Below are 27,838 nucleotides of genomic sequence, written 5' to 3'. Positions count from 1 at the left end.
TTTCAATGTGAATAGCCTACATACACAATAGAATACACAATTTTCTTGCTTGTTTCATGGTGGGGATAACACAATTCCGATTACGGGACTCAAATGGCTAATGTAACTGACAAAAATTGAAGAAAAATCCTAGCCCCCAGAATAGTAACATATCACTATTGGATTTTAAGGCCGGAATGTTTTGATATAGGTATCTACATATTAAAGTACTATGTTGTGACCTTTTTTATTTATTAGCTCGATTTACATCCACATTTTCGTTTAATCCCTGACGAGTGTCACTGTCAAGAGCTAGCCGGTCGTTATGGGTCCCAATTTGGTTAGCTACAGTAGCTAGCTCGGTATTTGTTATTACCTTGGTGTATGAATTGACGTGATGGTCTGCAGGTTTTGTCAGGTTGGCAGTAGCAGTGGTCATGGGCGTATGCAGGGTTTGAAAAATACCGAGGTCCAAAAACTAAGTTTTCTTGCGGGTTGGAATTAATGTTAGCTGGTAGCTAGCTAGTTTACTCATGATGGACGGCCACTGATTGACGAAGCGCGACCGCGCACTGTGAAGCAGCTAATAACACATAGCAGCGCTTTGTAGTAATGTGAATAAATTGTTCATAGTTGATGGAATTTGAAGCTATAGCTAAATGTGATTCTATGTTTCACTCGCCTTGTGTTTAAACGTGTTGAACCACTGGTGTATGCATTTTATATTGTTATGGTCTCAGGTCTGTGTTGAACTGTCCCAGACATCTTTTTCATCGTTAATTCTGAGCCCTGTTTGGAGGCAAGGCAATCCCATGTTCAATCTCCAGTCCATAGGACTGCTGCATGTCCACTTAGGTTAGCTGTGTTCTACCACCCCTGACACCACGACCACAAACCTTTCTAACCACACACCTTTCTAACCACTCACCTTTCTAACCACACACCTTTCTAACCACTCACCTTTCTAACCACTCACCTTTATAACCACTCACCTTTCTAACCACTCAACTTTCTAACCTCACACCTTTCTAACCACTCACCTTTATAACCACTCACCTTTCTAACCACTCAACTTTCTAACCTCACACCTTTCTAACCACTCACCTTTATAACCACTCACCTTTCTAACCACTCAACTTTCTAACCTCACACCTTTCTAACCACACACCTTTATAACCACACACCTTTATAACCACACACCTTTATAACCACACACCTTTATAACCACACACCTTTATAACCACACACCTTTATAACCACAACCCCCACAACCGCAACAGGGGAAATGAGAGACAATAAATCTTTTAAAAACTGGCTGAGACGAAAAAAAAAAAAGTACCCGAACAACATATTAAATCGGACGGCACCGTAGTGATGGTAGAGTGTTGATAATAATAAGCTCTGATGCTTCTCTCTTATGGACCATCGATTTTCAATAGCAGAGATCATACAAGCATCTGGCTTATTACACTGTGCAAGCAGGGGTCGACCTGAGCAAATATCATTATCATCAGATTAGACTGAGACTGCCCTCACTCTGGATACAGGGGTGAAGGAGAGATAGAGGAGAGCAGAGGAGTCAGGGAGAGGAGAGGGAGAGGAGGGGAATCAAGGAGAAGAGGGGAGAGGAGGGGAGAGGAGAGGAGAGGGGAGAGGAGGGAGGGGAGAGGAGAGGGAGGGGAATCAAGGAGGGGAGACAAGGGGAGAGGAGAGGGGAGGAGGAGGGAGGGGAGAAGAGGGGAGACGAGGGGAGAGGGAGAGGGGAATCAGGGAGAAGAGGGGAGAGGAGGGGAATCAAGGAGAAGAGGGGAGAGGAGGGGAGGGGAGGGGAGAGGGGGGGAGGGAGGGAGGGAGGGAGGGAGGGAGGGAGGGAGGGAGGGGGAGGGAGGGAGGGAGGGAGGGAGGGAGGGAGGGAGGGAGGGAGGGAGGGAGGGGGGGAGGGGAGGGAGGGGAGAGGGGAGGAGGGGGGGAGGGGAGAGAGGGAGGGGAATCAAGGAGAGGAGGGGAGGGGAATTAAGGAGAAAAGGGGAGGGGAGGGGTGAGGAGGAGAAGGGAGAGGGGAGAGGGGAGGAGTGGGGTGGGGAGGGGAGGGGAGGGGAGGGGGAGGGGAGGGGAGGGGGGAGGGGAGAGGGAGGGGAATCAAGGAGAGGAGGGGAGGGGAATTAAGGAGAAAAGGGGAGGGGAGGGGTGAGGAGGAGAAGGGAGAGGGGAGAGGAGAGGGGAGAGGGAGGGGAGGGGAGGGGAGGGGAGGGGAGGGGAGGGGAGGGGAGGGGAGGGGAGGGGAGGGGAGGGGAGGGGAGGGGAGGGGAGAGGTGAGGTGAGGAGAAGAGAGGAGGAGAGGGTCCTATATTACCATAAACAAGCTGTGAGCCCTGCTGTGGTCTTCCTGTCAGAGGGCTGTCACCCCAGAGACACAGGAGACACCACGGCATGAGCCTCCGGGCTTATCTCACACACACACACACACACACACACACACACACACACACACACACACACACACACACACACACACTCACACACATTCACTCATACTCACTCATACACTCACACACACTCCCCTTTTTCTCTTTCGCTGCAAAAAAAGCATGGATTAGCGTTCAGGCAGGAATTGCTTTTTGTCACTCTAGGACAGTTTCCAAACAACGCCACCACCCACCCCCCACCACCCACCACCCCACCCCCCACCACCCCACCCCCACCACCCCTTCTCCTCCCTTTCATCCCTCCATCCAGAAGACTCTTCTCCTTCTGTTCTGTCACTTCTGTAAAATAAGGGAATCCCTGGTGTTTCCTGTCATCTTCTCTCTGCCTCTCCACCTCCATCTTCTCCTCCCATCATGTTATCCACTTCCCCCCTCATCTCCTCCCCTCCCTTCTCCTCTCTCCCCTCTCCTCTCCTCTCTCCCCCCCTCTCTTCTCCTCATCACGGCTCTCCTCACCTTCCCCTCCTCTCCTTTTCAACCCCTTGGCTACACATTAAGCGAGTTTCTTTCATCAAGCCCTTGTCAACAAAAGAGAGTGAGAAAGAGAGGGAGGGGAGGAAGTGAGAGTAAGAAAGAGAAAGATTGAGAGAGCAAGAGAGGGAGGGAGAGAGAGGGAGAGAGAGAGAGAGACTAGTAGCAGCTTCCTGACAGGGAACCCAGCATGGAGGAGGTGAAGAACGAGACAGTCTCTCCTTCCCATGCTGGGTTCCCAGGATCAAGGTTGTCTTCATCCCAGAGGGGGGCTAGGCCACAGTTCCACTCCTCTTCTTCATCCCTCTCTTCAGGTCCCCTCCTCCCCCCCCCCCCTCCCCCCGCTCTGTCTGACAGCCCCAGCAGAAGCAGCGATGTGAAGGTGGTTTGAAGTCTCTGCATGGGACTGGACCAGCTAACATTCAGCCTTTAGCTTGAGTGTTTTATTGTGGTATTTTTGTGCTGTGTTGCTGTGCTGTGTCGTGGTGGCTGTGCTGGCTGTTCTGTGGCTGTGCTGTTGCTGTGGCTGTGCTTGTGGCTGTGCTGTGGCTGTGCTGTGCCTGTGGCTGTGCTGCCTGTGCCTGTGCTGTGGCTGTGCTGTGGCTGTGCTGTGGCTGTGCTGTGGCTGTGGCTGTGCCTGTGCCTGTGCCTGTGCCTGTGCCTGTGCCTGTGGCTGTGCTGCCTGTGCCTGTGCCTGTGCTGTTTGCTTTGGCTGTGCTGTTGCTTTGGCTGTGCTGTTGCTTTGGCTGTGCCTTATCTTGTGTTATGGTGTTGTGTTGTGCTGTGTCTGCAGTGGCTACAATTAGCCCATCACGCCAGACCTAGAGGAGTCAATAGCAGCTTAATGACCAATGAGAGTTAAGACAATAACCATCAGGTCCACTCCCAACCCACATCATTAGAGGAAGCTGGAAACTCCCCATGAATAAAGCACACATCTTTCTCTCTCTATTTCCTTTTCTCCCCTCCTCCCTCTCCCTCTTCTTTCCCCTCATTTTCTCCTCCCTATTCTAGTTCCTCCTCACTCCTTCCATGGCATCCCTTCTCCTTCCCTATTTTCTACCTCCCCTCCTCCCCTCCTCCCCTCCTCCCCTCTCTAAAGTCACTAAGGGTCTCATTTCCTGCTGTTGCCACAAAGGCCAGTGGAGAGCAAACCCTGACTCCCCTCCCTCCTTCCCCCTCTCCCCTGCTCCTCTCCTCCTCTCACACCCTCCTCTACCCTCCTCTACTCTCTCCTCCCCCTCTGCTTCTCTCCTTTACTCTCCCTCCTCCTCCTCTCCTTCCCCTCCTCTCCTCTTATCCTCTGCTCTGTTCATTTCACAGTAATTATCCCGAGTCATTCCATTACTCCGGCTCCATGGAAACTCCAGGGAAGGCTCTTGCTGCTAATTGCTTTCAAATGGAAGTACAAAATAATCACACGGTCACTTTGTCAGAACGGCCATAGTTATTCAGTCATTTAAGTAAGGAGGTCTAAACAGATCAGCCTTCTATTCTAATGTCACATTTACACATTAAACACACATCACCACCCCATTTCACACTCAGACCTTTCAGGACTAACGCGTCGGAAACACACACAAAAGCCTCTCTTTGTGAGAGGTGTTATTTAGGTTCTGTTTGGTTCTTTTAAGATCTGGTTTGGTTTTGATTTGGTACTGGCTGGTTCTGGTTGGTACTGGCTGGCCTCGACGGGATTTCTAGCACAGAACCATGCAGAACCATCAACTGTATTTTACGGGAACCAGCCACACTTAAGCTTTCTAGCCTAAACGCACAAATGATTAAACGTATGGTGCGGTGTGTGTGTTCGGGGTGGGGGAATGTCAGTTTTGAGCTCTCCTTTGAAGCTTTGTGTGCAGTGAGAAGACACAAAGTAGATGTTAGAGAATGCTCCGCGGAGCTGGAGATCAGAGGAGCCAGGCAAGGTTGACTCCAACACCTAGCGTTTCATTAAAGTAGCTTGAAAAATGTGCTGGCTGGCCGGCTGACAACAGCTCTTCTTGGAACACATAAAACATCAAGCACTGCCTAGTGTAGTCGCTCTGTCCACCCACACGCACACACACACACACCAGTATAGTCACGTGACACCACACACATGTACACACGCATGTGCTCACATACGTCACACACACTCACAAAAAAAAGGAATCTATTACAGTAAATCATCTCTATTTTAATAATATTGTTATTCCTATCATTCTTATACCATATGGACCAGAAGCATCACAGCCCAGTGGCTAGCAGTAGCAAGTTGAAGGGAGATATGACATTGCAGAGAGATGGAGAGTTTAGATAATGAAGTTGTGGAGCGCTGTCGGTCAATATTAACACGATAGAGGGCCTGGGGTCCTGTCACAGGTATTGGAGAACACACACACACACACACACACACAAACACACACATTCGATAACACACATATACTGTACATGAATTCCCTCACACACACAAGTCACGTACACTCATACACTCGATAATAGACATAAACTCGATCATATACCCACGCACACATACATATACACACACACATTCAGACATACACACATGCACACACACACACACACACACACACTAAGGTGGACCAGTACTCTGTAAATGCTCATCCCATTGTCATCAAACCAGAGACAACACACACACATAACACACACACACACCCAGCATAACACACACACCCAGCATAACACACACACAGCATAACACACACACACACACAAACACACACAGCATAACACACACACACAAATCCTCTCTATCATAAAAGAAATACAGTCCACGGATGATAACACTTACCAATATATGTATCTTCAATGTCTCAGATGGTTGGCGGTGCATCCAGCTCTGGGTCCCATCCTCCACAGAGATGGAGATGCACATCCCTGTATGTACACACACACCCAGCACAACACACACAAACCCAGCACAACACACACACACACACCAAACACAAGGACGAGTAAGGTCATAATTGTCGAGTAGATTCAGATTGATGGAGTGCTGGCATGTCTGTTGAGCCTTTGTACTGTGTTCCACACAGACGTCCAGAGAAGAGGGCCTGGAACCAGGAGGACTCTGTCCGGGTTCACAGCCCAGCCATGAGGCCAAGAGAGGCCAGGACTGAAGGACACTTCTAGAATGCCCTATTTCTCAGGGAACACAAATCTGCTATTTTGTTGAATGGGACTGCATTGTGAGTCCCAACAAGAATGGCAATACAAATGTATGTGTGTATGTGTGTGTGCTTGTGTGTTGTGTGTGAGTGTGTCTTCACACCTGTATGTTCTAGGCACTTTACTGGTCATAACAGTTCACTGAATGTTGTTTTGTTTTCGGAACACAACAGGGTAGTTCCACTCGCAAATACACACACACACACACACACACACACACACACACACACACACACACACACACTTCCCCCTGGGTGACGTTCTCTCTGTTTAAGCCTGGGTGTTGACAGGTGTGAAAGAATCCACCCCACCCCTCTCTCTCTCTCTTTTCTTCTCTGTTTTCCTCTCCCCCTATCTCTCATCCTGCTTTCTCTCTCAGTGGTAACACTCCTCTAGTGAAATGAGGTGTGTTTCAGAGGAGATGGGCCCAGGATGACAGCTTCATAGGTAGCTGCCAGATACTATGAGGGGGAGAGAGGGAGGGGAGAGAGGGAGGAGGGGAGAGAGGGAAGAGGGGAGAGAGGGAGGAGGGGAGAGAGGGGGAGACAGGGAAAAGGGGGAGACAGGGAGGAGGGGAGAGAGGGGGAGACAGGGAGGAGGGGAGAGAGGGAAGAGGGGGAGACAGGGAGGAGGGGAGAGAGGGGGAGACAGGGAAGAGGGGGAGACAGGGAGGAGGGGAGAGAGGGAAGAGGGGAGAGAGGTAGGAGGGGAGAGATGGAGGAGGGGAAAGAGGGGGAGACAGGGAGAGATGGAGGAGGGGAGAGAGGGGGAGACAGGGAAGAGGGGGAGACAGGGAGGAGGGGAGAGAGGGGGAGACAGGGGAGAGAGGGGGAGACAGGGAGGAGGGGAAAGAGGGAAGAGGGGGAAAAGGGGGAGACAGGGAGGAGGGCAGAGAGGGAGGAGGGGAGACAGGGAGGAGGGGAGACAGGGAGGAGGGGAGAGAGGGAAGAGGGGAAAAGGGGGATACAGGGAGGAGGGCAGAGAGGGAGGAGGGGAGAGAGGGAGGAGGGGAGACAGGGGGAGACAGGGAGGAGGGGAGAGAGGGAAGAGGGGAAAAGGGGGAGACAGGGAGGAGGGCAGAGAGGGAGGAGGGGAGAGAGGGAGGAGGGGAGACAGGGGGAGACAGGGAGGAGGGGAGAGAGGGAAGAGGGGAAAAGGGGGAGACAGGGAGGAGGGCAGAGAGGGAGGAGGGGAGAGAGGGGGAGACAAAAAGACAGGGGTAGAGAGGGGGAGACAGAAAGAGAAGGGAGAGACATGGAGAGAGGAGGACACAGAGGGGGGAGGTAGGAAGAGAGTGGGGGAGACGAGAAGCTAAAGCCATGCAGACATAACCTTTCACTCAAAATCGTTTTTGTATTGACCACCTTTTGGCATTGGGAGCCCAGGTCAGTACCAGGAGCTGAGGCGTGCAGGCAGGGGTCAGTACAACACCATACACAGCTTATCAGCCACCTTCACATTCACACCACAGCCAGCCAATCAGCTTGCTCCCCTGGCACGCTGACCCCCTCCTTGACCCAGACATAAATCTGACGCTGTTGGCTCCACTCACCTTATCTAGCCTGCCTGATAAAACTAGCTATCAGCTAGCTAACTGCAGACCACAGAAGAAGAGTAGAGAACTAACTGCAGACCACAGAAGAATAACACTGAACGAATGCAGAGAAGTGAACATAAATGGATGTTGTTGGTTTTATTGGATTTTATTTGATCTTGTCAGTGTGTTACTGAACCCATGCAGTAGGAGTTCCTGGTGAAAGCATGAAAGCAGCTTTGCGAGTAACCTGAGGGTGACAAGATAGTTTGATCCAAGCACAGTGCAACCCTTTCTGTCATGCTTGTTTTGTGTAGGAGTAACTACACAAGAAAAAGTTCACCAATTTGTTTAGTCGTTTTTTTCTCTCTTTTTTTTTTCTAAGAAAATGCTTTCAGAAAGAGCCTCATCCTGCAGTTCTCTGGTGAAATCTTTTGGTTTTAAAGTTTGGGTTTCCAGTTTGTGAGTGAGTGTGTGTTGATATGATAACGTTCCGCTAGCAGGAATATAAGGAGCTTCCTTCTGTCTCTGCACCCCAGAACACGACTCAACTAATTTTGCTGACGGCGAGAACCGCAAGCGCCCTCTTTGTTAGCAGGGGCAGGCTAATACATAAAGACATAGAGAGGAAAGGTGGATGAATGTTGTCTCTTATCTCCAGCCCCTCCCCCCCCTCCCTCTCTCCCCCCAATCCACGTTAGATTAGACATCTCCCTTGAACTTCTGTCAAGGACACTCACACAGCCGGAAAGAAGAAAAAAAAAAAGAAAAATTTGAAAACATGGCTCATCAGCTGATTTGATGGACATTGATAAGGTGACGTTGCAGAGTTGGATGTACAGCGTCTGGCTTCGAGGCGCGTTCCAGACAGAGGTTGTGTCAAAAGGGCTTAGCTTCTCCCTTGGCTGCCGTCGGGGCTGCTAAAATCAATTGGAAAAACCCTTAAAAAGGGTATTTAGCGGTAGCCTGAAGCTAGGTACAACATTGGGCTGTGAGTTATTAAAATGAATATGTCTATTAGGGCTCCACTCTCTCCTGAGAGCACTCCTGTCCCGTGAAGAGAGATCGGTCCGGGGTCGGCTTGGTTCTGCGGGCGTCGGATCGATCATGGAGCATCTCCAGTCAAGGTGAACCCTCAGTAGTGTGATTCCTCTCTGTCACACATCCACCAGGAACTAACAGATGGGAGGAGAGGCAGATGGAGAGAAGGTGAGACAGGGAGAGGATGGGGGGGGGGAACACAAGTGCGGAGAGAAAAGCGGGAAAAGCAGGCTGAGAGACAGAAAGGCAGACAGACAGAAAGGCAGATAGACTGACAGAAAGGCAGACAGACAGACAGAAAGGCAGACAGACAGAAAGGCAGACAGACAGAAAGACAGACAGACAGAAATGAAGGCACAGACAGAAAGGCAGATAGACAGAAAGGCAGATAGACTGACAGAAAGGCAGATAGACTGACAGAAAGGCAGACAGACAGACAGACAGACAGAAAGGCAGACAGACAGAAAGGCAGACAGACAGAAAGGCAGACAGACAGAAAGGCAGACTGAAAGGAAGGCACAGACAGAAAGGCAGATAGACTGACAGAAAGGCAGACAGGCAGACAGAAAAGCAGAAAGGCAGACAGACAGACAGACAGACAGACAGACAGACAGACATGCAGACAGACAGACAGAAAGGCAGACGGAAGACAGACAGACAGACAGACAGGCAGACAGGCAGACAGATATGGGCAGGCCCACAGCTGGCAGAACTGACAGTGTCATAATGATCCAGAACACACATCCACGCCAATACCTAACCCTGACTAACAACTTCCCATTAGTGATTATCCAACAACAGGCCCTAAAGCAGTCAGGTGCGTCGAGCCATGTTTGACCATGTGTTGACAGAAAGTCTTGTCTAATCAACCAGATGGAGCGATTACATTATCAGAGTTATATGGACCTTTGTTCATACTGTGGTTGTCTTGGCAGGCCTGGGTGGGATGGCAGAGGGGGAGGAGCCACAGCTGATCAGAGGGAGAGGAGCAACAGCTGATTGGTTAACCAGAGGAAATCACCCAGACGCTGGTCTCAACCAGAACACAAGAAAATTCCGCAGGACTTACTTTCACTGCTGGACTGAACTGCATCGTCTTGGATCACAGTGTTGTCTCAGAGTACAGCCGATTTATACTCGACAGTACTGTCTGAGTATTAACTGACGGAGAGAGAGAGAAAGAGAGAGAAAAAGAGAGAGAGAGAAGATAACATAGAACAGTCTCATTCTAGTCAGAGGATAGTGCCGGTAAAGTCTAAGTTTCGTCTTCTACACAGCACTGAACAGCATAGTGGAGAGAACCAGGAAGGGCTCCATGAGGGGGTCCAGCCCCATGTGGCTGCCCGTGGCTCTGAGCCTTCTGCTGGGTCACGTCTGCAGCGGAGCCCCCCTCAGCCTGTCCAGACCCAGCGGCCAGCACAAGGTCTTGCTGATCTCCTTCGACGGCTTCAGATGGGACTACGACCGCGACGTGGACACGCCCAACCTGGACGCCATGGCGATAGACGGCGTGAAGGCCCGCTATGTGACGCCACCGTTTTTCACCATCACCAGCCCCACACACTTCACCCTGCTCACAGGTAATGACAGGCAGACAGACAGACAGACAGACAGACAGGCAGACAGACAGACAGGCAGACAGGCAGACAGGCAGGCAGGCAGGCAGGCAGACAGACAGACAGGCAGGCTAGCAGACAGGCAGACAGACAGACAGACAGACAGACAGACAGACAGGCAGACAGACAGACAGACAGACAGACAGGCAGACAGGCAGACAGGCAGGCAGACAGGCAGACAGACAGACAGACAGGCAGACAGACAGGCAGGCAGACATACAGACAGGCAGACAGGCAGACAGACAGACAGACAGACAGACAGACAGACAGGTAGGCAGGCAGGCAGGCAGGCAGGCAGGCTAGCAGACAGGCAGACAGACAGACAGACAGACAGGCAGACAGGCAGACAGACAGGCAGACAGGCAGACAGGCAGACAGGCAGACAGACAGACAGGCAGACAGGCAGACAGGCAGACAGACAGACAGGCAGACAGGCAGACAGACAGACAGACAGGCAGGCAGGCAGGCAGGCAGGCAGGCAGGCAGGCTGACAGGCAGGCAGGCAGACAGGCAGACAGACAGACAGACAGGCAGGCAGGCAGGCAGGCAGGCAGGCAGGCTGACAGGCAGGCAGGCAGGCAGGCAGGCAGGCAGACAGGCAGGCACTCACTATTGCTCCACAAGCCCTGGTGGTGAAGTAGCCACGGCTGGCAGTGCTGCAATCACACATGGACATTCAGAGCATGAGAATATCCTTGAGTTCGCTCCTGTAGGAAACCCAGGTGGATGGACCTTACAGTGGAGCCATCTACACCCACAGTCTTTGACCTTTGACCTGAGAATGGTTTGGGTTCAACCCTGCTTTGCGAATGAAACTATTTATTTAGCAGACAAACATGCAATCTCTTGCAGTCAATTATAATCTACCACTGAGCTACACCTGTCTCTACCACTGAGCATGTCATTCTCTACCCACTTCATAAAGAAAGTGAGATCTCCACAGAAGAAGTAATAAAACCATAGAGGAAGAAAGAGAACCACAGAGGTAGTAAAGACCACCATTGAGGAAAAATGGCATTAGCACAAATTCAATGTCATCCAACAGCCTTCTCAGACCTAAGACCATTAACACAGGAAGGGCTAACTGCGGAATTCACTTTTATTTATTTATTAAAGGCTCACAAATCATCACACAGCGCTTTAAAAAGAAATTTAACTTCCTTGAAATTAAATTCCTCTAATCTGCGATGCTAGTCTTAAGACCTTGTCCAGAGACGAGCCACACTCAGAATGCCCTGGAAATTGATAGAATTCTTTACGTGAGCGAGCGAGACTATGAATAATGAGTGTGTCGGCGTTCCGGAAGGTTTTTTTTTAATGAATAATGAGCAAGCTGGGGTTGACTGAAAGGTTTCTCATGAGACTTGTAGGATAACCCATTGAAATAACCTTTCAGTTTCTGGTGAAAGTGCCTAATAATGGTTCATTGTTTCTACATATATGGTTAATTTGATAAAACACCTGGGTCTATATGGCACCGGTAGTTTTGTAACGTTCTTATAAAAAATGCATTGCTGTGTAAAGGACTGTGTGTGTGTGTGTGTGAGCTGTTTGGCTTTGCAGGATACTGTATGTAAACAGATTGTAAACTTGTGCTTTGACGCATGTAATGCACATGCATGGTTAACATAAATAGCAACGTCTAACAAACCAACATAGTTAAATAAACCTTCCCATCCATCCTTCACATTGTCGATGTAGCTCGAAACATACAATTTTAACCCCCTTTCCCTCTTGTTTGAAGGGCAGCAACATAGAATCCATGGACATTGTTAATTGTCATTTTGGGAAGATAACCCTAACTCCTTGTAAAAAAAAAAAGAACAAAAACGGCAATTTGTGTGTAAGAACTAACATAACTGCTAGCTACCAGAAGTTGTTGACCTGCGTTGTGCTATATGCGGAAGTAATGGGTGCATAGTGAATTTTTTATATTTTCTTTTTCATTGGTTTGGAGGCTCACCTGCATTACCCTCACCGACCACTAGAGAGCCACATGTGCAGCTCGACGATGCCTTGACAATGAAAGGTGCACAGTTCTTATGATTCCTATTTTCTGTGTGTGTGCAGGTCGCTACGTAGAGAACCATGGTGTGATCCACAACATGTGGTTCAACACCACGTCCACGGAGAAGAAGCCGTACTACCAGACCCAGTTTGTGAATGAATGGTGGGACAACGGGACGCTGCCTATCTGGATCACGGCCCAGAGACAGGTCCGAACAGCACAGCACTGTGTGTGTCTGTGTTCCCACTGTGTTTGCTGTGTGTATTTACACAGGCTACCTGTGTTTGTGTGTGTGCGTGTGTATGCATACTCTATTTGCTGTGTGTATTTACACATCGTGTGTGTGTTCTCGCTCTCCTCCAGGGTCTGAAAGCAGGTTCCCTCCACTTCCCAGGCACCGCCTCCTCCTATCAGGGCGAGCGCGCCATGGCGACGGACGTGGAACCCGGTTTTTATAACTACAAGAACGAGACGCTGTGGCGCCGGAATGTGGACAAGGTCATGGGCGACTGGTTTAGAGACATGGACCTGGACTTCGTCTCGCTGTACTTCGGAGAACCGGACGGCACAGGACACCGATACGGGCCGGACTCCCCCCAGCGGCGGGAGATGGTGAAGCAGGTGGACCGCACGGTCGGGTACATCCGCAGCACGGCGGAGCGCCACGGCGTGGCGGAGCGCCTCAACATCATCATCACGGCCGACCACGGCATGAGCAGCGTGTTCAGGAACGGCCTGGTGAAGGAGATCGTGCTCTCCAAGATCCCCGGGTTCTCCTTCAGCGACCTCTCCTTCCACCTGGTGGACTTCGGGCCCTCAGGCATGCTGCTGCCTAAGGAGGGCCGCCTGGAGAAGGTGTACTCCGCCCTGAAGGGGGCGCATCCGCACCTCCACGTCTACACCAAGGAGGACCTGCCCCGGAGGTTACACTTCTCCAACAACGATCGCATCCTTCCCATCATCCTCTTTTCCGACCCTGGATACGTCATCAATGGGGTAGGTTGGTGGGAAGATGGATGGATGGATGGGTTTGGTGGGTGGATGAATTGGTGGGTGGATGTATGGATGGATTTATGCTTAGCAACCTATATGAATACTAGTTAGGTAGATCACAACAACGACCTGTCCTGAAAGGGTTTAAAACAGCCAGCTCAAATCCTAAATATTCCGAAAACCGAGCGTGACACTTTCCACTGGACCCAGGATTATATTGGAAAAATTACAGAGTTAATTTGGCTTGTAGCGATGGAGAAAATGGAATCTTTCAGAGCGGAAACAAGGCATTAAATTCTAATCCTAATACATTACAGTTTTAATCAAGTGTATTAGGGCCTCCCCTAGACCAGCCCAGACACAGGGAACAGATCTTCCCAGAATCCTCTCTGGGTGTTCAAATTCTACATTAGCAATTACATTCAATCCAGTGTCAAGCTACACTGAAGTCCACACGAGACACGTGCCATTCCCCCACACTGGTCTGAGAATCTACATTTGACATAGTATCGATCCGTCGAACACTTTCATCCAAAGCGACACACAAATAGTGCATTCAGAAACTACAGCTGTAAAATCAAGGATCAGAAGTTCTGATGGTCAAGGAGACAAGGAACGCACTTGCTTGATATTGCTTGTACAAAAGGCCTACACAATTTTTCTTTTATTTGTTTTGATTTATAGCTTCAAAAGTCCCCTCCATTCTTGAAGACAGATTGTTTAAAATAATAAGTCTTCTTTGATGTGCCTTGCTTTGTCTTCAGAGAAGAATCCAAGCAGTTTACTGTAAAGAACACAGAAAACATTTCCTCAGAAGAACCACACTGGTTACACCATAACACAGATATCTGTTCTTTTAAGACTCGCTGATATCTCTTGTCTGATATCTCTTGTCGTGTATCTCTCTTATCAGTCTCTTATCTGTATTTCATGGCCTCAGTGTTGGAAAAGTCCTCTCTGTTTCATCAAAGGCTAGGTAAAGTCCATAGAAATACAAAATAACAGTAATCATAACAACGTTATGTTGTGTATGTTGATTTTTCTATGTGCTTTATGTGAGCAATGTCTGTTAAACAGTGAAGAACACTATAATTCTCTGCTGGCGTTGTCTAAACGACTCCTCCACAAGTTAGCCTACAGCCCCCTCTGTTGGTCAGAAGAGAGAATAGCAGGGAGGGGAGCTGGAATTCCCTACGCAGCCTTCTCAAAAATGTGACCCCAGGAAAGCTTACCGATTACGTCTGACTGCAGACAAAGACTGAGTTGCTTCTGACACATTTAAAAACATACACACTTCATTTAGCAGACACATTTATCCAAAGCGATGTACGTATTCGAATCTGCGACTTCTTGATCTGCAGTCAAATGCTTTGAATCACTGAGCATCAAATCGCCCACTGTTTATCCCTCCAGTACCTACCAGTGCAGTTCCACAACGGAGAGCATGGCTTCGACAACGAGGAGATGGACATGAAGCCCTTCTTCAGGGCTGTGGGACCTGCCTTCCAGAGGAACCTGGAGGTCGGGCCCTTCGAGACGGTCAACATATACCCACTGATGTGTCACATCCTGGGGATAAGGCCTGAGGTCAACGATGGCCACCTGGACAACACCAGACACATGCTGGCTTCTGAGATCCAGGGTGAGTTTGCTTTCCCTCTGTGTCCTTTTCTGCATACTGTTTCTATCTCTCTGTCCATCTCTCTATCTATCTCTATCTCTTTATCCGTCTCTCTATCTCTCTATCCATCTCTTTATCTCTCTATCTATCTCTATCTCTCTCCATCAAACGATTGACATCAATCGTCTTACGATAAAGGCAGTTTCGCCATTGCAAAGGCTCATAGTCCATTAAGCCAACATTGACGTGGTAAACAATAACAGGCCTGCAGCAACATAAAACAAACATCAGCATTCATTCATTTGGGAAAGAACGAGGTAATGTGAACGTTGTTATGGAAGCTAACGACTGACTCCCTCCACCTAGATCAAGAGGTCGCAGGGACTGGCTACCGACCCATCTTTAATCCTTCTCTGATCTATCTATTTCAGAACAGCTTGATGTGAACATCCTGGCCAACGTTTTCACTGGTCTGTCTGCTGTGGCGGGATTCCTGGTGGTGGTCTTTATCGCTGCCATGTCTTTACGCCTCTACAACAACAACAACAACAACAACCGCAAGTGAGTTTCATAACCTTCTCTCTCCCTCTGTCTCTCTGTCTCTCTGTCTCTCTCTCTCTCTCTCTCTCTCTCTCTCTGTCTCTCTCTCTGTGTGTGTCTCTCTCTCTCTCTCTGTCTCTCCCTCGCCATCTTCCTCTCTCTTCTTCTCGCTCCCTCTCCCTCTCGCTCTCCTTCTCCCTGTGTCTCTCTCTCTTCCTCTCTTTCCCTCTGTCTCTCGCTCTTTTTCTTCTCTATCCCTCTATGCCTCTCCCTCCCTCTCTCTCTCTCTCTCTCTCTCTCTCTCTCTCTCTCTCTCTCTCTCTCTCTCTCTCTCTCTTCTTTTCTCTCTTCCTCTCTCTCCCTCTGTCTCTCGCTCTTTCTTCTTCTCTATCCCTCTATGCCTCCCTCCCTCACAGTTTCATAACCCCCCCCCCCCCCTCTCTCTCTCTCTCTCTCTCTCTCTCTCTCTCTCTCTCCCTCCTTCTCTCTCTCTCTGCTGGCTAGCTATGTTAGTGGAGGTAATGAGAGAGCAATGACTGGGACTGGCTGGGATATGGTGATGTTGGCCTAATCAGCTAACACTTGTGCAGATCTACAGATGGTGTTGACTACTGCAGACACGGGCGCTACACACACTCCTTAATCATTCCTCACACGGCTGAGAGGTGCAAAAGTATGCTGTGAAACCAGCTTACAATACGCACACCTTCTGCACACATATGCTCTGAAGCAGTACTGAAAGTGTGCATACAATGTGATTCAGTAAATGAGGGGAAATTGGACTGACTGCCTGCTTGCCGTATTTTCTCTCTATTTCAGGAGTAAGGAGGAAGTACATCACCATCAGGAGGAGACAGAAAATAAGCAAACATCTTTATGAACACCAAACTGAATGTGCATTCGGATCACTGCTAGGGGATGACGGACTACGGATGACGGGAAAAGGAGACAAGGTGACAAGGGCACAACTGGAAGAGGAGGAAAGGGGACATGGGACTTGGACAAGGGGAAGAGGAGAAGTGGACAAGTACACCAGGTTCCTGACTGGCTGTTAGCTGGCTGTAAGCTGAGTCTGGAGTCAGGTGGCTGAGCGGTGAGGGTATTGGGCTAGTAATCTGAAGGTCGCCAGTTCGATTCCCTGCCGTGCCACATGACGTTGTGTCCTTGGGCAAGGCACTTCACCCTACTTGCCTCGGGGGGAATATCCCTGTACTTACTGTAAGTCGCTCTGGATAAGAGTGTCAGCTAAATGTAAATGTAAGCTGAGACGTGTTGCTTCACAGAGATCTGGTATCACAGTCCCCCATCTGCATGTGAGAACAGCCACAATGCACCCTGGGAAACAGCAGTTGTAGTTGTTCACCTTGTGTTTAAGGCTGTAAAAACGTCAAGGAAGAAAGGGGGTGGGTGGGGTAAGGAAGTGGTGTGGTAAGGGGGTGGGTGGGGTAAGGGGGTGGTGTGGTAAGGGGGTGGTGTGGGGTAAGGGGGTGGGTGGGGCAATCTAAAGGGGGGCCTCCATGGAAATTATGATTGTCATTCTCTGATGAATGTAAGTCCAATTATTAAGATTTTTATTTTTTCGATATTATAATAAAGACAACAACAAAAATACGTATATAAATTGAATTCAATGATGACTCAAAGTCTGTGTCTGAAGTTGTGACAAAGTATTAATTAAACACGAGATTTTGTATTCTAAAATAACAGCACGTTCTTTCTTTTCACAATAACAATGTACAAATTAACAATAGTCATTTGTATTTTTGATCAACTTTAAAGTATATGTTGAGGCCAATAATTTATGAATAAATTGTTTTCCACTCCAACTTATATTTTATTGTATATTTAATTCTATTCTAATCCCACTTAGTACTGCTAGTTTATGTACCCTTAGTATAGTTAGTCCACATATTTAAATTTTAGGTATATGTTTATTGTATGCACCTTCCTGCCAAAGCAAATTCCTTGTCTGTGCAAACTTTCATGGCGAATAAATCCCATTCTGATTCTGATTCTGATTCTGTAATACATGTAATACACTTTGTAATAATGTCATAATTTAGAATGTCATATTTATAAGTGCATGTAAATATGTTTAGTCATGACACAATTGCATTCCATTTGCACCAAAAACTAATTAGATAACTAGACTCGTAACAACTTCGCGTGGCAAAAAAATCTATCGGCTACTGTTGCAGTGTGTACGTGTGTGAGAGAGCGGGGAGGGGTCGGCTGTGGGAGTGTGGTTTCGTAGACCTATGGTCAGAGTAAGTTGGTGAATGCAAAATTCACGAGGACGGTAACTGTGAAGGGACACGTTTGGAAAACGCGTTTCCCGTTTCACCCTCTATTCTTCTCTCATGAAAGAGTCTATAGAAGGCGACAGGCAGTCATGGAGGAGTTGAGTGCTGTGGGAGAGCAGGTCTTCGATGCCGAATGCATCCTGAACAAACGAATGAGAAAGGTTGGATACTATTGAGCGTAACATTGCCATTAAGATCGCCGCTTTTCCTACGCGGTTCGGTAACGTTTCTAATGTCTATTTCCGTAGGGAAAGTTGGAGTTTCTGGTGAAGTGGAGGGGATGGTCATCCAAGTAAGTAAGACTGCGCGAGCGGCGGTACTGCTGCAGCTGCAGTTGCGCGAGCCTCAAACAATGAAAACAACAACAACAGCATGTCGTTTCTCAAAATATCGTAGTATTGTGGCTAAACATTTTTTGCTGGTTTTGTTTCATAACTAAATGATTTATCCACAAATCTCTTGAGAACAGAGTAGGTATATCTCGTGTTTTCACGCCAGTTGGCTTTTGTTCTATGACTCCGGGTTTTATCAATTCGAACCCAGGAATATTAAGTTTATCAACAGTTTTTCTCGCCCCAAGACCAACGTCTTCTTGTGCATTATATTTGTAATTATTAATGTGTGTGCACATACTTACGATTCGTTGTCTTATATCAACAGTAGCCTCGTTTGTAGTTTAACATATTTAACAAGTTGTAAAAACTTTAAGAAACCTCCAGCTCCACACTCTGTGGCAATTTTAACGTCGATTGTTGTTTTTATGGTTGTTTTGAAACGTGTGGTTATATTGTTTAAACGTTCTTTGAATATGACTGTTGCCCCGCAGAGCATTGTAGTCGTTCTGGTGTGTTCGGGTGCCATCTGCCTTAACCCCCCTGACACGCGCGTCCTCACACGAGTTGCTCAGGTCTTCGATGCTGTTACATTGTTGCCGTTAATACAGTTACCAATGAGCCTTATGTCTGTCAATCATTCCTGGGGTTCTAACCTTGTTTAATCGCAGATCTACAGATCGCATGGTCAGGGGTGAGAAATCAGGCCCAACAATTTGTGGTCTAAGAAACACCGAAACCATCAATTATAAAAAGTAGTTGGTTATGACTAGATGATACCTTGTTATGCCTTGGGTTACGTAAAGTCTTCAGTTGTTGTCTTCAGTTTGAAACCCAAGCCAATTTTTGGCTTTGTATTTTTTTTTTAAGCACATAGGCCTTCACGTTTGAAAACGAGAAAATCGTTATCAGGCAAAGCTTCTTTTTCCATACACTGGAGTTTATTTATTTTTTGGTTCCTGTCAGTTTTGGTTTCCTTTCCTCGCCTCCTCAGTAACCAAGCATCAGATGGCACCTCAGTAACCAGGCAACATGGCTCCTAGCCTACATGTGGTTTTGTCAACCGTGGTTTTTGCCCGTTATCTTATCTTTCCCCTCCTCCTTGCTCAGGCCTCTTCACTCTGCTCACCTCCTCCTCACTCTGCTCACCTCCCCCTCGCTGCTCTGTTCACTTCCTCCTCTCTGCTCTGCTCACCTCCTCTCTGCTCTGCTCACCTCCTCCTCTCTGCTCTGCTCACCTCCTCCTCTCTGCTCTGCTCACCTCCTCCTCTCTGCTCTGCTCATCTCCTCCTCTCTGCTCTGCTCACCTCCTCTCTGCTCACCTCCTCTCTGCTCACCTCCTCCTCCTCTCTGCTCTGCTCACCTCCTCCTCTCTGCTCTGCTCACCTCCTCTCTGCTCACCTCCTCCTCTCTGCTCTGCTCACCTCCTCCTCTCTGCTCTGCTCACCTCCTCTCTGCTCACCTCCTCCTCCTCTCTGCTCACCTCCTCCTCCTCTCTGCTCACCTCCTCTCTGCTCACCTCCTCTCTGCTCACCTCCTCTCTGCTCAACTCCTCCTCCTCTCTGCTCACCTCCGCCTCTGCTCTGCTCACCTCCTCTCTGCTCTACTCACCTCCTCCTCTCTGCTCTGCTCACCTCTTCCTCTCTGCTCTGCGCACCTCCTCCTCTCTGCTCGCCTCCTCCTCTCTGCTCGCCTCCTCTGCTCTGCTCACCTCCTCCTCTGTGCTCTGCTCACCTCCTCCTCTGCTCTGCTCACCTCCTCCTCTCTGCTCTGCTCACCTCCTTCTCTCTGCTCTGCTCACCTCCTCTCTGCTCTGCTCACCTCTTCCTCTCTGCTCTGCGCACCTCCTCCTCTCTGCTCTGCTCGCCTCCTCCTCTGCTCTGCTCACCTCCTCTCTGCTCTGCTCTGCTCACCTCCTCCTCTCTGCTCTGCTCACCTCCTCTCTGCTCTGCTCACCTCTTCCTCTCTGCTCTGCGCACCTCCTCCTCTCTGCTCTGCTCGCCTCCTCCTCTGCTCTGCTCACCTCCTCTTCTCTGCTCTGCTCACCTCCTCCTCTGCTCTGCTCACCTCCTCCTCCGCTCTGCTCACCTCCTCCTCCTCTGCTCTGCTCACCTCCTCCTCTGCTCACCTCCTCCTCTCTGCTCTGCTCACCTCCTTCTCTCTGCTCTGCTCACCTCCTCCTCTCTGCTCTGCTCACCTCCTCCTCTCTGCTCTTTTCACAGGGGGTTGAGTGTCTCAGCTAACCAGCTTTAGTCTGTTTCTAGAACAACAGGTTGTCTTTCACAACAACCAGTTCATAGATTCCCCCCCACCCACAAAATGTTCTGTATTTCCTTCTCGCATCCAACAGTGCTTGCAGAGAGGGGAAATATCAGAGACAACCACAGACAAACATAATTTTAGCTCATAGTTACATCACCCAAAACATGCTCCAGAGAAAGGGCAATCTTAACACCTCGCCTAGGAACAAACCCTCAAAACAAATTCTCCGATTTTTTTTCTACGTTTCCTTTCTCAAAGCTGTTTTTTGCCGTAGGTCATATAAGGTGACTAAAAATTGAGGAAAAGGAGGGGGTGGATTTTAGAACTAAATAACACAAGGTTTTGAGCAGTGGGAGTGTGTGTTGTGTTGACTAAAAGCTGCCCCTCATTGTTTCAGGCACAATAGCTGGGAGCCTCAAGAGAACATTCTGGACCCCAGACTGATGTCTGCCTTCAACAAGAGGTGAGTAAGGAAGGCTGGGTGAAGGGACGTATGTCAAAATGGATGGTTGTTAAGAATGAAATGCACCATTCTGTCATAGGAAGTGGTATTGTTTTGAGTTTCTCTCTCAGACTTGAGATATGGGGTACTGGGATCTTTGTGATGGTGGCATCTTAAGTTCAGGCCTGATTTTAAAAGGTTGGTGTCACAGCTCGCTACTGATGCAGTCATCCAGTTCTGTGATGTCTCTTATAAAGGAAGGAAGGAAGGATGTATGCTACTAGAATGAATGCTGCTTATTTTAGATTAGATTAGATTCAACTTTGTCATTACACAAGTACAGGTACAAGGCAACGAAATGTAGTTGAGGTCTAACCAGAAGTGCAATAGCAGTAAGTGCAGGATATACAGTGTAGTGCAATAAAGTATGGACAGAAGCTATCCTAAAAAAGTGTAAAAGTGCAGTGGAAAGTGATTGCATATTACAGCATATTTAAAGAAAGGATGCACTTTTAGAGGAACAGAGGGAAAGGAACGCTCCCCAAGGTTAGTAAAGAAGAAAATATAGAAGTATAGAAGAGGGAAGAATGCTTTTTGCTTGACGTATTAAGCCTTCTGGGTAAGAAACCCAGGAGGCGCAGAAAATGTGTTGGTTAAGGTGGTGGGGTGGGGTTTTCTGCCAGACCGGGGGGGGGGGGGGGGGGGGGGGGTTAGTTTGACTGGCGTTGGTCACGGTTTGGAATGGAAGGGAGAAAACGGGACAACGGCGGATATCGCTATAAAAAAAAATACAAAAAGCGTTTTTTTTTGTTTTTTTTTGACGCCCTAGTTAAGGCGGCAGGCGTGTGTTGCTTAGGCGGCCGCGTTAACTGAAAAGTGCTGCGGAAAACCCTGAGGCGTATCAGGAAGAAGGATGCATGTTAGAGGAAGGGAGAGAAAGGGGTGGAGGATGCATTTGCAGTGGATTGAGATGGGGCCTGGCCAGTAGGGCTGTGAGTGACAGAGCAACGCTCCACCGGCTCTCTATGACCCCCCCTCACACACACACACACATGCTCTCCCCCCCCCCATACACACACACAGACCCTCTGCCCCCCCCCCTCCCCTCACACACACACACACATGCTCTCCTCCCCCCATACACACACACAGACCCTCTGCCCCCCCCCTCCCCTCACACACACACACACATGCTCTCCTCCCCCCATACACACACACAGACCCTCTGCCCCCCCCCTCCCCTTACACACACACACACACACACACCTTAACCCTCCCAGCACCCCTTTCACACTGAGTTGACAGGACTGCATGGGATAGGTATAGCTCGATGTTAGAGCACAATGTTTTCAGGTTCAAATTCCCCTTGGATGTCTGATAAATGAACACATTATTATTATTATTACATTATACTGGCTGACATTCCAGTGTTTAGCTCCTAGGGACATCTTAGAAAACAGGTTTTGGAGAACGTTTTCACGGCCCATATGGGAAAGTCCAATTGACATTCTGGTCAGTGTTGTTGGAGTTGTGTTTGTCATGCGCCAAAGGCTTGTTTATTTAAAGGTCAAATGTTTAGTTTGTGCTCCTGGAAAAACACTGCCATAGAAAGGTTAAAGATCTAAAAGAAAAAGAATGGAAAAAAAGAGGAATTTTTAGATTGTTTAATAATGCTCTCTACACATGCAGTTGTTATCATAGGAAATGAGAAAACCGGAAAAGAAACCGAGAATACAAATCAAGCTAATCTGCTATTTTCACACCAGCATCTGGGAGCTTTTAATGTCACCAGGAGACCTTTAATTTGTGTGTTTAGTCAGGTGAGGTGTAGGCCTCACAACACTGCACAGCATGACAGGCGATGCTACGTACAGATAAGAGATCAGAGAGTATTTGCACTTTGCCTGGTAAACACAGGCCATCCCTTAACCATAACCACCCAAATACCACTTCGGAGTCTTGATTTTCTGCTGTAGTGTCTACTTGCACCATTTGTATGTCATTTTGGATGAAGGCATCAGCTAAATGAATGACATTTTAAATGTCGAGTTACAGGAGGTGTTATTGTTGATATGCAGGATAAAAATTAGGCAGACGTGGCTTGTTCTAATCTAGACTGTGGATGAATACGTCATAAAAGACAACCTGTGGTTTTACTGTGAAAAGAGAACTAGGATGGATATAGCTCTGTGGTTGAGGCTTTGACTGCTCGAAGTCCGAGGTGAAAATCCCCCCCCATGTGCTGTACGTGGGGTTTGGATGAGAGCTGAATGAATACGCATGGTTACATGATGAAGTGGATGTGATTGTGACAGGGAGCAGGAGAAAGACGTCGTCTTCAGGAAGCGAGGGAAGAGACCCAGGGGAAGACCACGGAAACATTTGGTGAGACTCCTGTTAACTCCTCCTCTGGTGGCGTGTGTGTGTGTCCTTACCTTCACCAGCAACACAGTCGACAAAGGATACTAAATAGAAGATAAACATGTTTCATGAAAAATCCCTTTATATATATATAAACATATATATATGTATGTCTACATAAATTCTCCTCTCCCTTTAATCAGGAAACGGTACCCGAGGCTTCCAAGTCCAACACCTCCTCTTCATCCTCCTCGTCCTCTTCCTCATCGTCCTCATCCGGCTCCTCTTCCTCCTCCTCCTCTTCCTCCTCCTCGTCGGAGGATGATGATGATGACGGCGATGCGGATGTCAGTGACGGCAAGGCCAAACCGGTCCTCCGAGCGCGCGAGCTGCACCCGGTACCACAGAAGAAGGCCCAGATCCTGGTGGCCAAGCCTGAACCACCGAGGAAGAGAGGCAGGAAACCCCTCCCACCCCAGCTCAAGGCCTTCCCTCCCAACAAGGCTGCCCGCAAGGTCCTAAAGCCCATCCCTTCCAAAGATTCGCCTACTTCCCCCTCTGACGATCTTCGCGGCGGGTCTAAAAAGTCCCTGCACCCTCCTAGCTTCACCTTCATGGGGTTCCACCGGGCATCCAACCAGAGCAGGGGCCCTGTGACACATGCTGTAGGGGCCGTCAAACTCCCCCTGAACTCAGCAAGCTCCCCCCGGTCTCTCTCTTCCTCCTCGCCGGCGCCTCCACTCTCCTCCATCACCTCCACTTCCTCCCTCAACGCGACCAATCAGAACAGGAAGGGTTCTGATCTCCAACAGGCCGTGTGTGAACCTGGCAGCGGGGCGGGGTTGGACCTGAAGACCAACACCAGATCTCCCGGAGCAGCCCAGCTCAGTCTCCATGGCAACAAACTGTCATCCACCAATGGGAGCTCTGCCCAGGCTAGTGTGGGCCAGCCCAGCTTGGGACCCACCCAAAAGAAACAAGCCCCTCCCGGGCAGACCCCCCTAACGAGGGTTCCCGGTCCGAAATCCCCCCCGTTCTCCCCCCAGAAACCCCCCACCAGCCTCCAGCCCCTCAACCTCCAAAACGTCTTAAAACCCACGCACGGCAACAACCCCGCCGCCGTCTGCAACGTCACGGCGCCGGCCTCTAGCCTCCGCGTCGCGGCCGCCAGCCCAGCGGCACGAAAGGCTGCTGTCGGGCAGAGCCCGGCCCCGGCCCCTGCCCCCGCCACGCCCGGAGGCCAGACGGCCAGGAAGACCCAGCCAGGGGCGGAGGAACCGGGAGCCACACCGGTGGAGAGGTCGACCTCCAGGACCACCCAGGTCCGGGCAGAGAAGAACCCGGCCGCAGAGGCCCCGGGCCTGGGTGGGAAGCGTGAGAGGTCAGCCTCTAAGGACGGGAAGCTGGGGAAGATGGCTGAGATGAGCACGGGGGAAGACGAGAGCAGCTCAGACTCGGACCAGGAGCCCGGGACGGCCCAGGACCTGTCCATCTCCGTCCAGACCGGACAGGACTGGAAACCGCCTCGCAGCCTCATCGAGCACGTGTTCGTCACGGACGTCACCGCCAACCTGGTCACCGTCACCGTCAAGGAGTCTCCCACCAGCGTCGGCTTCTTCAACCTCCGCAACTACTGACCTCTGACCCGTCGACTTCTGACCCGTCAACCTCCGACCTGTCGAGAGCCTTACAGTTACGGATCCGATATCCAATCACCAGCGTCCGGTTATCGATCTATTGATATTGACGTTCGATCCATCCCCGGTTACCATTTATTGATCTGTTGATATCCCGGTAACCAGCTTCCGGTGGATGATCTAGCCATCCCCGGTTACCGGGTTCTGGTTAGTGGTCTGTGACCTTTGGTCATGGATGTTGAGCACATCATGTGAAGGGCTTCTCCAGAGAGACCCAGATGCATGTTCAGGGTCAGGATCTGGGTCTTGCACCAGCAGAGCAGGGCCTCCCAATCATGGAGGTCTTAACGGACTTCTGAAAAGAGATTACTGGTTGTCTATAAACCTGTGAATCGTTTAGTTTTGAACCCTCCTATTGTCTTAGGAAATACATCTCATAACTCAAAATATTTGAATGTGAAATTTGGCTCATTGGTACAGCTATAAGTTTGGATTCCAACCAAATAGTCAAACAACATCCATATAATCTAAACATACACCAATTCAAAAGAATAAGACAAAAAAGAGCTGGTCTTAGTCTAATCTCTCACAGTTGGCCTTCCTGATATGTTTGGATCTCACAGGGACTGTTACGGCCCCAATCAGTATTATCTCAGGTCATATTGACCCCAAGACATTAGGCGACAACACTGAAAATTATTATTATAAATATCCCCAAATGTCAACATTTAAGGTCATTTTAGGAAGCTTCATAGATGAATGTTTTTTATGATTTTCTTAGATTTGAATATAATTTGGGCCCCTAGGACAATAGGAGGGTTAATGGTTTAAGGCGACTAAGAAACCAGAGAGAGAGAGGGAGGTTCTTTGAGTTCAGTTTTGAAGGATGTATAAAACCTACTGGTATGCTAGGAGACTTAAGTTGGATAATCAAGCATTAAGACAACCATATACAATTCAAATAGTCAACTCTGTATTCATCATAAAACTGCCGTGGTAGAATCTCTTGTACTCTGTTACTGAACACATGTTATTTCATGCCATGTACCAATACAACGTGTAGAAACTGGATATTGAATAAGTTGTCTTAATAAGAGGGAATTTTGTGTTAGCTATTTAACGAGGAACAGTTACTTTTTTAAAATTCTTTCAGTATTTATGGGTTTAAATGCCTACGCCTAGTCAATGTAGAACAAATTTAAACTAGTGTTTTGGATCAAAGCTCTCAGTGAATAGAGTTACCTAGCAATGCATCTCGTTGGTGACATTGTAATTTAGCTACCTCTATCTTGTAATCCAACCTTTACCACCTATCTCCTGTAGTCTTTGTTTTAAAGAGATCTTTGAAGAAAGCTAAAGTTAATTGTGTGTGTAGCAATGTCATTACCATCCCCCTGTAGCCGGTGGATGTTTACCCTGCTTCAATTGTTTCTGGAATCAAAAAGTATAATTAATAATAATAATAATAATACAGTACTTTTTTGTATTTTTCTATTTTTTTGTAAAGGAAAGGCTCTAAAGACATTCAGCTAAACCTTTTAGTAGCATGTTTTCTGCCTTTGGTTGTAATGATGGTAGCTCCAGAAAAGGAACAGACAGAGAGTTGAGGAGGAGAGAAACGGAGTAAGGCCAAGCCACAGTTATCTCATCAGTTAAAAACAAGATGCCATTCCTGAGTAGAGTTCTTTCTGTAGGAACTTACAGGCTGGAGGTGGGAGGGAGGGTGGGGGGGAGACAGGGAGGGAGGGGAGGGGAGAGAGATACAGAGGCTAGGTCATATGGGAGGCTGGGGGGGCAGATGCACAAGCTGGGGGAGGGTGGATGAGGGTTGAGGCTGGGGTGGGAGACACACAGGCGGGGGGAGGGGGGTGGGGGGGGTGTGGACAGAGATAGAATATCTGTGTTCTACACCAGTGTGTAGATAAAGACGGGGTACTGACTTCTAGATGTGTGTAGTCACCCTCCACTTCTGCTTGAGCACAAGAGGACAGAACTGATCATTCCAATACGAGCTGATAAGCCTAGTGTCTGGCTCTCCAGCCAGGCAGAGCAGGAGATAATGATGGGTAGTGTGGTCAACACTCCTCACCCGGCTCCTTGCTGTCTACCTCCTCGTATCCTCACCTCCTCCACTCCTCCCCTCGTTCCGCACCCGCCCTGTTTCTCCTTTGTGTTCCTCTCCCTCTCTGTGGGTCTAGCTGGGCCCGTGTTGTGGTGTGAGGAGGACTGGACTTGGTTGACGAGGTTTGGAGAACTTGGAAACTGGTGAGTGGGTGGAGTAAAATAAGCTATTCTAAGATCTTTTTCTTGCATTGGTCGGTTGGTACACGCTCCCTTCCCACACACACACGCACCCCATCTTTCTTCCTTATAAAAAAAATAAATAAACACACTTGTTTTTTTGGAGCCTGTGTTCCACACGAGTGCTTATCTGATGCAGCTTAACAGGAACCACAACAGGAATCTGCTCTCTGGTGTCTGTTTCAACGGTCTGCCTGTATGCTCTCCCCCTTCTCTCTCTCTCCCACTATACTCTCTTTACCTCCCTCCCTCTCTCTTTACCTCTCTCTCTCTCCCCCTCTCTACTCTCTTTACCTCTTTCTCCCTCTCTCTCATTACTTCTCTCCCTCTCTCTACGCTCCCCTCTTCTCAGACAGCTAACATCTCAGACTGGCACAGTTTCGATTTTTAGTTACTGCAGCTATGTTCATCTCTATATGTTAACTGTAACTGAAGGCTGTTTATCTTATATAATTTATTTTCTGAATTGTCAGGACAGCTGTCATCCTAATGCTCTAAACACTTTAATAAAACAGTACTTTCTTATGCTGTCTAATGTCTTCTGTTGAAAGGAACTTTTCATAGACAGATACTTTCATTTGTCCAGTTCGAAATGAATTTGCAAAGGCATTTTGTCACATTGCAGTCACCAATAGGCGTATTCAGACACACACACCTAGCAACACATTAGGCAGGTCAGACCAAATGGAGTGGAAATCCTATTTTATATACATTACCTAAACAAATAAACAAACAAAAGC

The 27,838-nt window shown here is 48.7% G+C and overlaps 2 protein-coding genes across 2 annotated transcripts; both read left to right on the top strand.

Moving 5' to 3' along the window:
• Positions 1 to 9,797: 9,797 nt before the first annotated feature.
• LOC136940931 (ectonucleotide pyrophosphatase/phosphodiesterase family member 7-like) lies at positions 9,798 to 16,867 on the top strand. Its single transcript, XM_067233277.1, has 6 exons — positions 9,798 to 10,262; positions 12,369 to 12,514; positions 12,670 to 13,302; positions 14,713 to 14,941; positions 15,352 to 15,481; positions 16,280 to 16,867. The coding sequence occupies exons 1-6, from the start codon at positions 9,998 to 10,000 to the stop codon at positions 16,338 to 16,340; spliced, it is 1,464 nt and encodes a 487-aa protein (XP_067089378.1). The 5' UTR covers positions 9,798 to 9,997; the 3' UTR covers positions 16,341 to 16,867.
• Positions 16,868 to 17,843: 976 nt separating this feature from the next.
• On the top strand, positions 17,844 to 26,459 carry cbx2 (chromobox homolog 2 (Drosophila Pc class)). The gene is made up of 5 exons (XM_067232983.1): positions 17,844 to 17,924; positions 18,012 to 18,055; positions 20,755 to 20,820; positions 23,115 to 23,184; positions 23,364 to 26,459. The coding sequence occupies exons 1-5, from the start codon at positions 17,853 to 17,855 to the stop codon at positions 24,795 to 24,797; spliced, it is 1,686 nt and encodes a 561-aa protein (XP_067089084.1). The 5' UTR covers positions 17,844 to 17,852; the 3' UTR covers positions 24,798 to 26,459.
• The last annotated feature ends 1,379 nt before the right edge of the window (positions 26,460 to 27,838 follow it).

This window comes from Osmerus mordax, chromosome 3 (assembly GCF_038355195.1).
Source record: "Osmerus mordax isolate fOsmMor3 chromosome 3, fOsmMor3.pri, whole genome shotgun sequence".
Taxonomy (NCBI): Eukaryota; Metazoa; Chordata; class Actinopteri; order Osmeriformes; family Osmeridae; genus Osmerus; species Osmerus mordax.
Note: the sequence above shows the minus strand (reverse complement) of the source record. Positions and strands in the feature narration are given on the sequence as shown.

Bases quoted from the DNA above. Each gene is read 5' to 3' on its own strand.
- LOC136940931 (XM_067233277.1), top strand. From the start codon at position 9,998: ATGAGGGGGTCCAGCCCCATGTGGCTGCCCGTGGCTCTGAGCCTTCTG. The intron at 12,515-12,669 runs GTCCGAACAGCA...GCTCTCCTCCAG, and splicing joins GGATCACGGCCCAGAGACAG to GGTCTGAAAGCAGGTTCCCT. The intron at 14,942-15,351 runs GTGAGTTTGCTT...TATCTATTTCAG, and splicing joins GCTGGCTTCTGAGATCCAGG to AACAGCTTGATGTGAACATC.
- cbx2 (XM_067232983.1), top strand. From the start codon at position 17,853: ATGGAGGAGTTGAGTGCTGTGGGAGAGCAGGTCTTCGATGCCGAATGC. The intron at 18,056-20,754 runs GTAAGTAAGACT...TCATTGTTTCAG, and splicing joins TGGAGGGGATGGTCATCCAA to GCACAATAGCTGGGAGCCTC. The intron at 23,185-23,363 runs GTGAGACTCCTG...CCCTTTAATCAG, and splicing joins GAAGACCACGGAAACATTTG to GAAACGGTACCCGAGGCTTC.